This window comes from Rhineura floridana, chromosome 11 (assembly GCF_030035675.1).
Source record: "Rhineura floridana isolate rRhiFlo1 chromosome 11, rRhiFlo1.hap2, whole genome shotgun sequence".
Lineage (NCBI taxonomy): Eukaryota > Metazoa > Chordata > Lepidosauria > Squamata > Rhineuridae > Rhineura > Rhineura floridana.
In genome coordinates, this window is record NC_084490.1 from 66,217,434 (window position 1) to 66,233,784 (window position 16,351).

General features: G+C 42.2%; 1 protein-coding gene across 18 annotated transcripts in view; it reads left to right on the forward strand.

The window, feature by feature from the left end:
• The window catches only part of FHOD3 (formin homology 2 domain containing 3), a 573,780-nt gene that overhangs the window by 386,307 nt on the left and 171,122 nt on the right, over positions 1 to 16,351 (forward strand). For all 18 annotated transcript variants that reach the window (XM_061588106.1, XM_061588108.1, XM_061588113.1 and 15 more), the window contains exons 9-10: positions 3,251 to 3,394; positions 8,588 to 8,820. In XM_061588106.1, the coding sequence (XP_061444090.1) occupies positions 3,251 to 3,394; positions 8,588 to 8,820 (377 nt within the window). The remainder of the gene's footprint in view (positions 1 to 3,250; positions 3,395 to 8,587; positions 8,821 to 16,351) is intronic.

Here is a 16,351-nt window from a genome sequence, read left to right on the forward strand (position 1 = left end):
ATTTCATGGCCTCCATGACGATCATGGAGCTATCTCAGGTTGGGCAGGGCACACTCTCGACTTGGTTTTTGCTCCAGATGATGGAAGGGGTGGTCTGGAGATGGGGGAGGTAGATGTCACCCCATTGTCATGGTCAGACCACTTCCCGGTGAAGTTTAGACTTATGGCTCCAATCCTTCCCTGCAGGGGTGGTGGACAGATTGTCTGCCTGTGGAGACTAATGGAATTCACTGGATTCCTGAATGCCCTGTGGGAGTTCCCAGTAGATAGAGCATGTGACCCTGTTGAAGCCCTTGCCATGCCATGGAACAGCAAGACACATCAGGCTCTTGACACGGTCGCCCCTGAGCTCCCTCTCCAGCATTGTGGAGCCCGGTTTGCACCTTGAACACCAGTGAGTTAAGGGCAATGAAACAGGCTGAAAGATGGCTAGAACGCAAATAGCGAAAGACGTGCTGTGAGGCTGATTGGGCACGAATAAAACATCATAACCGTGCCTACTGTGTGGCGGTGAGGGCAGTGAAGAAGGCCCACTTCTCTGCCTCCAACGCATCCTCAAGTAGCCATCCAGTGGAGCTTTTCCATATTGTCAGGGGTCTGTTGACATCAACTCCAGGAAACTGAGTTTTAGACCCTTTGGTGGTCCACTGTGAATTGTTTGCAAAGCACTTTGAGGGTAAAATTGCTTGCCTCTGTAGTAGACTTGATGCCCCATGCACATTTACTGTAGTCCCCAATGAGGTGTCCAGTGCAACATCTGCTGCAATGTCTTGAGAACAGTTTCAGTTGATGTGGCCTGATGATGTAGACAAGGTGCTTGAGATGATGCAGCCTGCAACGTGTCCTCTTGACTTTTGCCCTTCTTGGCTTATTTAAGCTTGCCGAGGGGGTTTGACCGAGTGGATCCAGGGTGTGGTCAACTCAACATTGTGGGAGGCAGCGGTTCCAGCCACCCTGAAAGAGGCAGTGATCCGACCGCTCCCAAAAAAGCCCACCCTGGACCCATTGGTCTGCGACAATTACCAACAGGTCACAAATACCTGTTGGGAAGGTGATTGAGAGGTTTGTGGCACAGCAATTGCAAGTACTCGTGGATTCCAGTCTGGGTTCAGGCCTGGTTATTGGACTGATCGACCTTGGTCGCCCTGATGGATGACCTTTATTGGGAGAAGGACAGGGGGAGTGCAACCCTGTTACTCTTACTTGATCTGTCAGCGGCTTTTGATACCATTGACCATGGTATCCTTCTGGGCCAAATGGTGAGATAGGTATTGGAGGCACTGTTTTACAGTGGTTCCAATCCTATCTCCAAGGTCGTTTTCATTGCAGTTGTGCTGTGGAGTGCCCCTGGGTACCATCTTGTCCCCCTTGCTCTTTAACATCTATATGAAGCCCTTGGGAGCGGTCATCAGGAGATTTGTGGTGAGGTGTCAGCAGTACACTGAGGATACCCAGCTCTATTTCTCTGTAACATCTGAATTGGGAGAGGCCGTGCAGGCCCTGGACCGCTCTCTGGACTCGGTGGTGGGATGGATGAGGGCCAATAAACTGAGTCTGAATCCTAGCAAGATGGAGGTTCTATGGGTTGGTGGTTCCCGAGTTCAGATAATTGGTCAGTTGCCTGCTTTGGATGGGGTTGTACTCCCTCTGAAAGAGCAGGTCCATAGTCTGGGGGTGCTCCTGGATCTGTTTCCGGCCCAGAAGAGCCTGATCACTGTTGTCCACGCACTGGTAACCTCCAGGGTGCATATTGTGCTCTATGTGGGGCTACCCTTGAGGTTGGTCCGGAAGCTGCAGCTGGTGCAAAATGTGGCGGCGAGACTGCTCACTGGGGCAAGGTATCTCCAACTTGTCACCCTGCTGCTGAAAGAATTGCACTGGCTGCCCATGAAATGACTCAAGGTTCTAGTCTTGTTGTACAAAGCCTTATTTGAGAGCCAGTGTGGCGTAGTGGTTAAGGTGTTGGACTACGACCTGGGAGACCAGGGTTCGAATTCCCACCCAGCCTTGAAGCTCACTGGGTGACGTTGGGACAGTCGCTGCCTCTCAGCCTCATGAAAACCCTATTCATAGGGTCTCCATGGAATCAACTTGAAGGCAGTACAGTACACACAGCTTGGGACCAGGATACCCTTATATACCTAGTTGATTGTAATGCACTGTGTTAATGACTGTATGACTTTTAATATTATTTTATTGCTTCTTTTATTTCTTATATTGAACTTTATTGTATTACAATTTGAATTCTATGGAATGCACATTGTAATACTATAAAATACAATGGAAGAAATAAAAGGAATAAAAATACAATTAAAAGTCATACAGCATTACAATTAGCATTACAATTAGCATTACAATTGCTACAACAGGTAGAAAAATCATTGTGGTCTGTCAAGACCCTTGGCAATTTTCATGCGGTCCATGGGAAAAAAAGTTTAGGAACCACTGCCCTATGGCTACCTTTAAGAAGCCAAGATGGTCAAGGGGACTGGTGGTCAGCCACACTTCTTCAAGCTGCTTTTCTTATTTAAAGCACCTGGGCTCTTGGCATATTATATAGCCCCGAGAGTGGCTGTATACTATAGTCAGCATGGATTTTTCTTATTCCACAATGTTAAATTGAAAATACCCTCCATATGCCATTCTGATGCTTCTCATAAGTATGTTACCAAATTCTTCCAAGATACACAGGAGGTGGATTGAACTGTGAAAGACCAACCCAAATTGTGTTTGCAAATTTGTAGGGCAGTACAATATCTCAGAAGAGGTCAGGTCTCCTGCTGCCCTGGTGCATTCACTACAGCTGCCCAATTTCCCTGCTTTTTAAATTTTGATAAAAATATCTGTGGGCTATAGGTACATTCTTAAACCGTAAGGTTTTTTGCCTATTAGTGAATATAGGAATTTTTAAACCTTTTTTTTAAAAAAAAACATATGTTTTTAACCATTTTTAAAAAAGATGTCTTGAAAGCTTTTTAAAAAATATGATTTTAAAGATGTTTTGTTTTAATGTATTTTAAAGTCTGTTTTTATGATGTTTTAAAGTGTTTTTAGTGCTTTTGTTTGCTGCCCTGGGCTCCTGCTGGGAGGAAGGGTGGGATATAAATCAATCAGTCAGTCAATTAATTATTGAATCTTCTTTCTTTTTTTCTTTCTGGTCACACAGATCACTACCGACAAATGTCTGTCAACATAAGCTTAAATTGTTTCAAAGCAAAGAGATTGAAATACTTTGCCTTTTGACTTTCAGACACTGTCTGGCTTGCCAGAGCAGGATTCCTTCTATGATGTTGTTGACTGTCTGGAAGAGCTGGGGATCGAAACTATTTCTCGAAGACACTTGAACAAGAAAGGAGCAGATTTGGACTTAATAGAGCAATTCAACATTTATGAGGTAACAGGACATGCCCTGTTCCATGCACCTCACAGTTTGGGTGTACTTCAAAGTTGAGGTTATAGGAGTACTTTTGCCCAGGACAATATTTACCTATTTGTTTTTATTTGAAAACTTAAACATCTTGTTATGTTACACACATTCAGGCATGTGGTGGTGTAGGGTTGTTAACAGTAAAATGCACCTCAGACCTAGGCATGATGAAAAATAATCCAGGGTAAAGAAAAAGAAAATGAGTATGTTTATGGTCCCTTTAGATACACTCTTGTCTGCAATTGAACTGTTTTAACATACTTTCACATCTAAAGTGAATAAAAGTTTCTTCGACATGAAAAAGGATGGAGCATTCAACAAAGGTTCAGCTTAGAAGTGCTCTGTATATAGTTATTCTCCATACGGCCCAGGGAGTCCTCTTTTATGAGTTTAGATTGGTTCAGTTCTTGTGCTTAGAAAGTAACTGAGTATAGAAGAAGCTGCATTTACCATTTTCATGTAAAGTAATCAATGGTGGATTGATTTGGGAAATACAATACGAGTTTCTCAATACTGAAAACCCTTTTCAGACTTTGCAAACTGAATGTCATATAGTCATATACTCATAGAGACGCCCGGAAGGCGATTACAAGAAAGAGGGCCTTCTCGGTGGTGGCCCCCGAACTTTGGAACACCCTTCCTGACGAGGTTCGCCTGGCGCCTACACTACTATCCTTTCGGCGCCAGGTGAAAACCTTCCTCTTTGCCCAGGCATTTTAACATTTTTTTAACATTTTTTAATATTTTAGTTTTTTGTACTTAATGTTCTAACAGACAGTTAAATTGTAATTTGATGACCAGATCGTTTTTTTAAATTGTATTTGCTGTGTTTTTACTTGATGTGCACTGCCCAGAGAGCTTGCTGTGGGCGGTATAGAAATGGAATTAAAGAAAGAAAGAAAGAAAGAAGAACATTTCTCTGTTAATGCATTTGAAATTACTTCACTTTCTTACTTTAGTAATAAACCCTGCTCTGGAAAACTTTAAGCTTTAAACTTAAAAGAAAGAAAGAAAGAAGAACATTTCTCTGTTAATGCATTTGAAATTACTTCACTTTCTTACTCTAGTAATAAACCCTGCTCTGGAAAACTTTAAGCTTTAAACTTTAAGGGTTCAGATTTGTTAGGCACTGGGGAACATTTTGGGACAAGCCGGGCCTGTACAAAAGGGACGGGCTCCACTTGAACCAGAATGGAACCAGACTGCTGGCACTTAAAATTAAAAAGGTAGCAGAGCAGCTTTGAAACTGACTGAGGGGGGAAACCCAACAGGAGCTGAGGAAGGTCCGGTTCGGAATAAACCTCCCCCCTGGGATAAAAACCAAAGAAATGATGAAATTTTAAAAGGGGTAGGCCTAGAAGTAGGCATTGTGAGAGAAGGGGCACAGGATATAAATTCAGAAGAGCAAAATTACCACAGGCCTAACCACAAGTGCCAAAGACACTTGAAGAGAGACACTGCTTACAAGTGCCTGTACGCTAATGCTAGGAGCCTCCGAACCAAGATGGGAGAACTGGAGTGCTTGGTCTTAGAGAAGAGCATTGATATAGTGAGCATAACCGAGACCTGATGGAATGGAGAAAAACAGTGGGATACGGTTATCCCTGGATATAAACTATATCGGAAGGACAGGGAAGGACGTATTGGTGGCAGAGTCGCTCTATACGTGAAAGAAGGCATTGAATCCAGCAAGCTCGAAACCCCAAAAGAGGCGGACTCCTCCACAGAATCGTTGTGGGTGGTGATACCGTGCCCCAGGAGGGACTTAATACTGGGAACGATCTATCGTCCCCCTGATCAAAATGCTCAGGGAGACCTTGAGATGAGATATGAAATTGAGGAAGCATCCAAACTAGGAAATGTGGTAGTAATGGGTGACTTCAACTACCCGGACATAGACTGGCCGCATATGTGTTCCAGTCATGACAAAGAAGCAAAGTTTCTAGATATTCTAAATGACGATTCCCTAGATCAGTTGGTCATGGAACCGACCAGAGGGACGGCAACCCTGGACTTAATCCTCAGTGGGGACCGGGACCTGGTGCGAGATGTAAGTGTTGTTGAACCGATTGGGAGCAGTGACCACAGTGCTATTAAATTAAACATACATGTAACTGGCCAATTGCCAAGAAAATCCAACACGGTCACATTTGACTTCAAAAGAGGAAACTTCACAAAAATGAGGGGATTGGTAAAAAGAAAGCTGAAAAACAAAGTCCAGAGGGTCACATCACTCGAAAATGCTTGGAAGTTGTTTAAAAACACTATATTAGAAGCTCAACTGAAGTGCATATACCGCAGATCAGAAAAGGTACCGCCAGGGCCAAGAAGATGCCAGCATGGTTAACGAGCAAAGTCAAGGAAGCTCTTAGAGGCAAAAAGTCTTCCTTCAGAAAATGGAAGTCTTGTCCGAATGAAGAAAATAAAAAAGAACACAAACTCTGGCAAAAGAAATGCAAGAAGACAATAAGGGATGCTAAAAAAGAATTTGAGGAGCACATTGCTAAGAACATAAAAACCAACAACAAAAAATTCTATAAATACATTCAAAGCAGGAGACCATCTAGGGAGACAATTGGACCCTTGGATGATAAGGGAGTCAAAGGTGTACTAAAGAACGATAAGGAGATTGCAGAGAAGCTAAATGAATTCTTTGCATCTGTCTTCACAGTGGAAGATATAGGGCAGATCCCTGAACCTGAACTAACATTTGCAGGAAGGGATTCTGAGGAACTGAGACAAATAGTGGTAACGAGAGAGGAAGTTCTAAGCTTAATGGACAATATAAAAACTGACAAATCACCGGGCCCGGATGGCATCCACCCGAGAGTTCTCAAAGAACTCAAAGGTGAAATTGCTGATCTGCTAACTAAAATATGTAACTTGTCCCTCGGGTCCTCCTCCGTGCCTGAGGACTGGAAAGTGGCAAATGTAACGCCAATCTTCAAGAAGGGATCCAGAGGGGATCCCGGAAATTACAGGCCAGTTAGCTTAACTTCTGTCCCTGGAAAACTGGTAGAAAGTATTATTAAAGCTAGATTAACTAAGCACATAGAAGAACAAGCCTTGCTGAAGCAGAGCCAGCATGGCTTCTGCAAGGGAAAGTCCTGTCTCAGTAACCTATTAGAATTCTTTGAGAGTGTCAACAAGCATATAGATAGAGGTGATCCAGTGGACATAGTATACTTAGACTTTCAAAAAGCGTTTGACAAGGTACCTCACCAAAGGCTTCTGAGGAAGCTTAGCAGTCATGGAATAAGAGGAGAGGTCCTCTTGTGGATAAGGAATTGGTTAAGAAGCAGAAAGCAGAGAGTAGGAATAAACGGACAGTTCTCCCAATGGAGGGCTGTAGAAAGTGGAGTCCCTCAGGGATCGGTATTGGGACCTGTACTTTTCAACTTGTTCATTAATGACCTAGAATTAGGAGTGAGCAGTGAAGTGGCCAAGTTTGCTGACGACACTAAATTGTTCAGGGTTGTTAAAACAAAAAGGGATTGCGAAGAGCTCCAAAAAGACCTCTCCAAACTGAGTGAATGGGCGGAAAAATGGCAAATGCAATTCAATATAAACAAGTGTAAAATTATGCATATTGGAGCAAAAAAACTTAATTTCACATATACGCTCATGCGGTCTGAACTGGCAGTGACCGACCAGGAGAGAGACCTCGGGGTTGTAGTGGACAGCACGATGAAAATGTCGACCCAGTGTGCGGCAGCTGTGAAAAAGGCAAATTCCATGCTAGCGATAATTAGGAAAGGTATTGAAAATAAAACAGCCGATATCATAATGCCGTTGTATAAATCTATGGTGCGGCCGCGTTTGGAATACTGTGTGCAGTTCTGGTCGCCTCATCTCAAAAAGGATATTATAGAGTTGGAAAAGGTTCAGAAGAGGGCAACCAGACTGATCAAGGGGATGGAGCGACTCCCTTACGAGGAAAGGTTGCAGCATTTGGGGCTTTTTAGTTTAGAGAAAAGGCGGGTCAGAGGAGACATGATAGAAGTGTATAAAATTATGCATGGCATTGAGAGGGTGGATAGAGAAAGGTTCTTCTCTCTCATAATACTAGAACTCGTGGACATTCAAAGAAGCTGAATGTTGGAAGATTCAGGACAGACAAAAGGAAGTACTTCTTTACTCAGCGCATAGTTAAACTATGGAATTTGCTCCCACAAGATGCAGTAATGGCCACCAGCTTGGATGGCTTTAAAAGAAGATTAGACAAATTCATGGAGGACAGGGCTATCAATGGCTACTAGCCATGATGGCTGTGCTCTGCCACCCTAGTCAGAGGCAGCATGCTTCTGAAAACCAGTTGCCGGAAGCCTCAGGAGGGGAGAGTGTTCTTGCACTCGGGTCCTGCTTGCGGGCTTCCCCCAGGCACCTGGTTGGCCACTGTGAGAACAGGATGCTGGACTAGATGGGCCACTGGCCTGATCCAGCAGGCTCTTCTTATGTTCTTATGTTCTTAAGCTAGAGTCTCTGCCTTCCTAAAGTAGCTTAATTTTACTCTATGAAATGCTGGAGAGCTTGCTTTTGTAAGCCTTCATGACTGGAAAAAGCTCTGTGAAAGGCCCAACAGAGCTGCGTGCTCCACTTCCCTGGGGAAATTATAGTCTTTGAGCACCCACCCATCCTGCCAGAAGTAATTCAGCCCATCAGAGAGGTGGAGCTACTAGGACTAGGAAAAGAAGGTCTCTGGTATAGCAAGTAATATTGTCGGGATGGGGGAAAGATAATAGAAGATGTGACCAGCAGGGGTCTCCCTCCCATATCTTTGGTGGTAAAATCTCCATTGGTTAATGTAAATCCTCCTGCTCACCCTACCCTCCCTCCTATCTCTTTACCATGTAACTAGATATTCCAGTATCTTCTCTCCATTGTCTAATAGGGATGGGAACAGAGGAGAAAGCAAATGTTTTGGATTGGACATAAGTGAACAAATGGAAGAAACATCATGAATTTTTTTACTTATCCCATGTAATCCAGTCAAATGGGCTGCAGTTAGACAACAGGAACAAACGAATTGCACTGAAGTGGTTTGCAGGACCAGATAGCTCAGTAATTGAGACAAGCCACAAATATGAATCAGTATAGGAACTAGACAGCATTAGCTAATGTGTTAACAGTTAACCACAGCATTCCCTTTAAATATTTCAGATGACACTGAGACATGAGGATGGAGATGAAAATGGTGAACCTCCTCCTAGTGGCCGCAAAGACCGAAGAAGGGCTAGTTTTGGCTGTAATGAACGAAGGGGACTGGAACGTAGGAGGAGCCGGAGGCATTCTGTCCAGACTGAGAAGACCAGTTTATCAGCACCTCCCAGCCCCTGCACTCAAGCAAGCCCCATGTATAGCCATGGGCAGGGCACTGAAGATCTCAGTGAGAAGTGAGTGCTAGAAATGGGAAATGTTTCTTGTTTGTCATTGCTTGATACCTTTCCATTTTATTATTGACCCATAGTTGACTGAGACCATACAAGACTCCTCTCCCCCTAAAAGAAATCCTGTTAGATAATACACCCACATTGGCTAATGTTTAAGCCATGGATGGAATCTCCATTTAATTTCAGTTTCAAGATGTAATGGGGGAGGATCCGTGCAGCAGACATTCAAATGAGGCTCTGCTATATACTTTGTGGGTTTCTGGTTGCACCTAGGGCTGCTGAAAAGAAAAGATCTGCCCACCACCATCTGTTTTTGCAAATATAAGATCCAGCTGTTTCCTAGGTGTGCCTCTGTCTCTAGCAGGTGGAAAATAGCATAATAAACAAATTAGCCAGTTTTATATTAATAAAGCTAGAAATTAATTTGAGGTGTTGGTCTTTAAACGCCTGCTTAGGTTTTAAGTAAAACAGCTATCTCTGCCACACACTAGTTTTCTTCATAATCTTTTCATTTATGCTCTGTTGGCATATCAGAATCATTGTTTGTATAGATATCAAATCATCCCTGACTCTTCCAGTGAGTATGTGAAAAACTGCACAAAATCTTGTACATCCCTTCGGTGTTCGGCATGAGTTTTTGAATCCATACAGTGTATTCGTCTAAGATCTTTTTTTTCTTTGCAGAATGCTAGAAACTGCAAAGTCTTTTTTTTAGGTTCAGAGACTATCTGAGGAATACAGATGCTTTTATTTAAACTGAAAATGGTAGCATAACATTTCTACCTTGGAGTAATACAAGTGAGGGCTAAACTACATATGATACTAAATGTGTCACTTCCTGCTGCTTTTGCTGTTGTTGTTTACAATTAATTCCAGGTTCAAAGGGGATGATTTTTGTTGTGCCTATTTGGAGAGGGCTTTAACTTTTTTCTCCCCTGCTGCAGTCCCAATGAAAATTGCCCCAATAGCTGTTGGTAGCTTTGAGAAGAAAGGTCCCATTGGTGATAATGGAAGCTTCCTTCCCATGGCTAATAGCAAGAGTGGAGAGGTGTTAGGACCAAGTGGAAAGGAAAGGGTTAAGCCCCTCCCTGTGAACTACTGCCATTTGTCCTCCCCCCCAAAAAAAGACACAACAACAAGTTAATTGTAAGATTTTGTTGCACCCTGGCACTCTTTAAAAGGAAGTGGTGCCTCGAGCTGGATAATCAATAACAAAACCATATTTCAGAATTTGCCCAAGTTTGGGCCAAAATCTTACTCATGATCTTTTACCCAGATTTGATAGGAAGCTGCAGCCACATCCTATTGTCTGATGAGTGTTTTGGTTTGATACACATTTCCAAACATATGGTTTTCTCATTTACTCATTGTAAGTGTACACTTCAAAAAAATCTTAGGTATATGCCAAAAACATATAAAGTGTGAGTCGGGAATCGTTAAATTCCATTCTGGAAGATTTGTTTCCATATATGAGGAATATTCACATTGAACTTCAAATTCCTGTTTCTGTTATGATTTCTTTGTCTAAAGTTGTAGATAATATTTTAAAAGGTACCTGAATATACATATAAATATTAAAGGATTTTATACCTGTCTGTTACAGTAATGTGTTTAGTGCACTGATCATCATATTATGGTGTTTTGTTTTGTTTTTTTATTCATATTTCTTTCTATCAGCCTTTATTGGCTGATTCTTTAGAGAGAGTGAATCTGAGAGGGCCCTACCCCCAATCTTACATGCTGATGATGAATAGCAGTGTTTTTGAGGATGAGCTTAAAGCATCATCCATGTGAGTACAGATGTAGACTGCAGTTGCTGTGCATGGAGAGCACCTCCAACATGGCTCTAAGTGCTATGTCTAGGACCAGGAATGTAGATGGTGTGATACTTTTTTTGAGAGTGGTTCATTTCATTGAGATGGAAGATATGGCTTGGCCTTTCTGAAGGTGAATTCAGATACTGTGTCTTAATGAGGTATAGCCGATACAGGAATCACTTACATGTCTCTATACATTGAGACCACTAGCACCTAGCTCTCACTGTGACAGAATCGAAGTCTGGTGATTGTGAATGAGAATGGCATGCCAGCATTTTAAATTACATTATTAAGTATACATAAATTAACTTCAGTACAGTATAATGACTGCAGTATCGGACTTGGGCCATCCAGGCTTGCGTTCAAATCCTAGGTCAATTATAAAGCTCAATGTCTAGCTTTGAGCGAATCACTCTACCACTATCTTATTTGTCAGATATCCCTGTAAATCTTCCTGATTACTCAAACTTAATCTCTTTAGTCTCTTTCCCCTAAGTGTCAAGCCTGAGGCTCCAGCATTCTGCACTCCTAGCTAAGCTTTTGTTGAGGTCTCTTCCCTCTTTCTTCCTGGCGTCCCTGCACTGAGTTCACTGCTATTACAATGACATCCATTTATCTGTCATATTTTAAAAAACATATATAACCTCACTCTCAATCAAATATCCTCAAGGCAGCTGGACAAGAAGTCATCCAATATATCACATGATTCTATCCAGAAGCCTGCTCCATTCCATGCCCCTAAGAAGTAGTTGAGAATTCATAGAAACCCTATGAGGAATTTCCTCCATGCGTGCAGAGACATATGTACACAGGCTCTGTGCCCAAGGGAGAAGGCAGATTGTGTTCAAAGCTTTTGATGAGCATGTGATCAAATTGTCTGCTTTTTCAGGCTTAAGCAATAAACTATGAGCTGTAGTATTTAAACTCGGAAAGAGGAATTTCAGTAATAAATTCATGATAGAAGCAGGCAACCTTGGAAGGAAATAAAAATGATACCTACCATGACATATAAAACCTTACTTTTTGATGGAAACTTTATGTTTATTCACTTGCAAGGAGTTGAAGAAGACTGTTTTTCCAAGTGAAGTGCAAAGGAGAAACAGATCTGAAATTAAAAAGTGGAAAAATAGGGACAAGTAAAACAAAAAGGGGCTAACAATCAACTCTCATAAATATGTAATTTTAAAAAAAAAATAAAGCTGGCAACAAATAGGCAGGTGTAGGCACATTTTACTTCAGTTGAATTAGGATTGTATCCAGGGACTCTAAGACATATTGAACAAATGTTTCAATACAGTAATTAAATAACCTGAACTGTGGAGGTTGCAAGATTATTAACCTTCGTTGTTTAAACTGACCTTTCCAAAGTAGTAATTTATTCTAATTTTCATTTCTGTAGCTAGATTTAGCTTTAAATTTAGATTTAGATTTAGATTTAGATTTAAATTTAGATTTAGATTTAGATTTAGATTTAAATCTAGATTTAGGATCCAGGTCCAAGCTGTCCTGGAAGTTGGTGAAAATATCACCATTCATATAAAGGGAGATTGGATGAGAACATTTAAAGCTGGGATAAAATATTTGATGGAATTTATAAAATTATTAACATTACAAAAAATATATATTAGTGGTCCTAATTCTTGTATATTTTTAAAAGCACTTTGCTAATCAGATATGTACGTCGATTAGATCCCCACTGAGCATTGTTGTTGTTGTTGTTTGTTATGTGCCTTCAAGTTAATTATGACTTATGGCGACCCTATGAATCGGTGACCTCCAACAGCATCTGTCATGAACCACCCTGTTCAGATCTTATAAGTTCAGGTCTGTGGCTTCCTTTAGGTAATCAATCCATCTCTTGTTTGGCCTTCCTCTTTTTCTACTGTTTTTCCCAGCATTATTGTCTTTTCTAGTGAATCATGTTTTCTCATGATGTGTCCAAAGTATGATAACCTCAGTTTTAGCTTCTAATGATAGTTCTGGTTTAATTTGTTCTAACACCCAATTATTTGTCTTTTTCGCAGTCCATGGTATGCACAAAGCTCTCCTCCAACACCACATTTCAAATGAGTTGATTTTTCTCTTATCCACTTTTTCCACTGTCCAACATTCACATCCATGCATAGAGATCAGGAATACCATGATCTGGATGATCCTGAGTTTAGTGTTCAATGATACATCTTTGCAAATTTTTACCTATTTACCATTAAAAATGCACACTCTGAAATTACACTAGGGATTACTGTTTATCGTAAAGGATAATACACAGGAATGTAACAAAATTTGGTGTTAATTCATATGGGTTCTTGCAAACTGCTGATACCTTTCTCATGCAGTTCTTCCTTTAACTCAATTTTTTTTGGATCTTTGCATAAAGTAAATACTAAATTTCCTTATCTTACTTGCTATATCGACATAAAGTAGCTGTCAGTGTTGGGGCCATTTTGAACCCACAGAAACTTGGATGTCGGCCCAGTTCAGATGTAACAATCTGAGAGTGCAGTCACATTCGGAGCCCTCCCCCGGGTCCCAATCCACACAGAAACTTTGCTGGCCAAAAGGCTGGCACAGTAAAAAATTTGTAATGGCCATTTATGGGGAGCCCTGAATTCCCTGGGAGACTGATTTGTGGGAGCCGGCTTTTCCCTTACCTCTTGTGCATGCAGCTCCCAACAGAGCTGGCATTCAGCTAGGTCAGTGGCTCCAGAGTGGAAAGTGGATGTTGCAGAGCTTTCCACCAGCTCCCCCCCTCCACTGGTTTCCCACTATTTGGATTGCTCTGTCAGTTTGTTTGTTTGTTTGTTTATTTATTTATTTATTGTATTTGTATACCACCCCATAGCCAAAGCTCTCTGAACTATTACCGGATATTCAGTGAACTATTACCGGATTCTGGTTCACAAAGAACTCTTAAACCACAGTTTCCTGGATGTCAAGGGTAAATGTGTTTTAAGAAACCAGGAATGCTTTGGTGAAGCTGAAGTGATGTGAGGAGGTAGCGTACATGGGCACAGTTGTTCCTAGTTCCAAGATCATTAGATTTGAACCGGATGGTAGTGTTGCATTTTTCCTTTCATTTTAATTGGGTCTAACTGACCCCAAACCCAGTTTAATGAAACCCTCCAATTAAAATAAAGTTTTTTAAAAATATAGTGATGTGGAAACACCACAAAACAATGTATGCCTTTTTTGTAGACGGAAATGGTTTACATATTTTGTATCCCCAAAGCATAGGAGGATTAAGAGAAGACACATAAATGCCAACTTAGTACATTATTAATGTCTCAAGTCCAGACAAAGTTAAGCACTTACAGTCTAAATCAGAGATGGGGAACTTTTTTCTGCTTGATGGTTGTATTTCCTTCTGGACAGCCTTCTGAGAGGCACATGCCAGTGGTGGCCAAGACCGGAGGCAAAAGTGGGTGAATCAACAAATATAAATGTTACCTTTGTACAGAAGGCTAGTTTCTGAACACATTCACACACTGTTCTCTATCCTTAATTTAGACAAGTAAGACGCATTATCAGAGTTCAAGGACAGATTCCCGCCAGGCAAAAATGCTTGGGGTTCAATGCAGGGCTACTATAGTGTGTGCCCTAGGAAGAAGGGATGTGGCCTTCAGAGAGTTCCAAGTAAACATCCTGAGTTGCCCTGGTTGATTACATTTGTTGAGAGAGAGATGGGAGCATGCCACTGCTGCTTTTTGACCTTTCAGCGGCTTTTGATGCCTTCTGGAGCCGGTCAGGGAGATGAGGGTTGGGGCATTGTAGTTCAGTGGTTCTGCTCCTACCTCCAGGGCCATTGCCAGAAAGTAGTTGAGGGGGCACTATTTGTCACCATGAAAGCTGTCGTACAGGCTTCCATCTTGGCCTCCATGCTATTCAACATCTAGCTAAAGTTTTTGGGAGTTGTCATCAGGAGATGTAAAGTGAGGTGTCGCCAATATCCGGATGACGCCCAGCTCTTTCTCTTTGTTCCATCTGAATTGAGTTGAGGTGCTAGATTAATGCTTGGAGGTAGTGATTGACTGGATGTGGACCAGTAAACTGAAGCTGATTCCTGCCGAAGATGAAAAGGTAGAGGTTTTATGTATTCCATGTCTGGGAGGTGGGAAGATGGCCTGTTCTGGATGAGTTTGCGCTTCCCTGGAACAGTTTGAGGGTACTCCCGGTTCCATAATAGTCACTGAATCATTTTGGTTTCTCTTTTCTGACCTTTTCCACAATATCCTTTTGAAGTGAATGTGATTCTTTCCTCTCACTGTGGTCAGTAGCTGTGGAAAACACTTTGAAACCATGTGTAGGAGCAGAGCCATACATTTTAATAGACTAGGTTTAGATACTTTTTTAGTAAAATGTGTTTTGTTATCAAATACACTTGTTCTCACATAGACGGCAATTATACACATAGGAAACACATACTATCATTTCTGGATTTCAGCAATGCACTATTTCTCACAGTGTGCTTAGATGCAAAACAATTACAAAATGAAAAATTTTAGCAGGTGTGCCTTCTCATACTGAGGTAAAGCAACCTGTTTCATCTTCTGAACATTCTTCTTCTGCACAACCAGAACATTGGCCAGTTGCCTGTTCTGAATGGGGTTGCACTCCTTCTGAAATAACAGGTTCAAAGTTTGGGGTGCTCCTGGATCCCTCTGTCACTGGAGGTTCAGGTAGTCTCAGCTATGCCTGGTATGCCAACTGTGGGGTTTCTCCTGTGCATGTAAAAGATGACCTCAGATGAGTAGCTAGCTCCACCTAGCGGTTGAAGGCAGAAGAGGTAGAACTTTGGATGAACTTCCTGTTCTGCATAGCTCCTTGTTCCAGTTTCTCTTCTGCCTTCACCAAAGAACGGTTGATCCCTCCCTGCTCTGTGGTTCAGGCCAGTATACAGTAATACCTCACATTAACGTACTCAGTGGGACCAGAGTGAGTACGTAAACCAAAAATGTCCTTAAAGTGAAGCACTACCTTTTAAAACTTTTTTTACCTCTCCTTCATGCGGAGCCTCAAAGCCCCGTGCTAAAGCCTCTGCTGCTGTGCCTCCCAGCTGATTCGCAGTGGCGCGATCGCATCTATTTCCACCCCCGCGCTCTAAAGCCTCTGCTGCTGCACTGCTGCACCTCCCAGCTGATTGCAATTGCGCCTCCCAGCTGATTCGCAGTGGCGCGATCGCATCTATTTCCACCCCCGCGCTCTAAAGCCTCTGCTGCTGCTCTGCTGCACCTCTCAGCTGATCGCGATTGCGCCTCCCAGTTGATTCGCAGTGGCGCAATCATGTCTATTTCCACCCCCGCACTCTAAAGCCTCTGCTGCTGCGCTGCGTTTCTGGAGAAATACCGGCATATGGAGCATGTACATTATAGCGAGGCGACGTTAAGTGAAGCGACGTTAAGCAGGGTATGCCTGTACTTATTCTTTCTGTTTTTTCTGTGTTTGTTCTGAGTCATTCATGTTTTCCCCTTATCAGGTATTTTTCTCTTGTCCTTTTTTCATTACTTGTTTAAAAAAGGGGGGGTGTTTTGCTGTTTACTTCTTGTGACTTTGACACAGTGCAAAGCCGCCTGCGAAGGGGTCCTCAGGGCCACTCCCTAGGAGGGCTGGGCTGCCATCAGAACTTTGGAATAGGCCTATAGCAGAGAGTGTATGAGTGGTGTTATCTGTAGTCTTATTGTTTTAGTCCCTATTGTGGCTATCCTTGTGCGTTGGCTTGT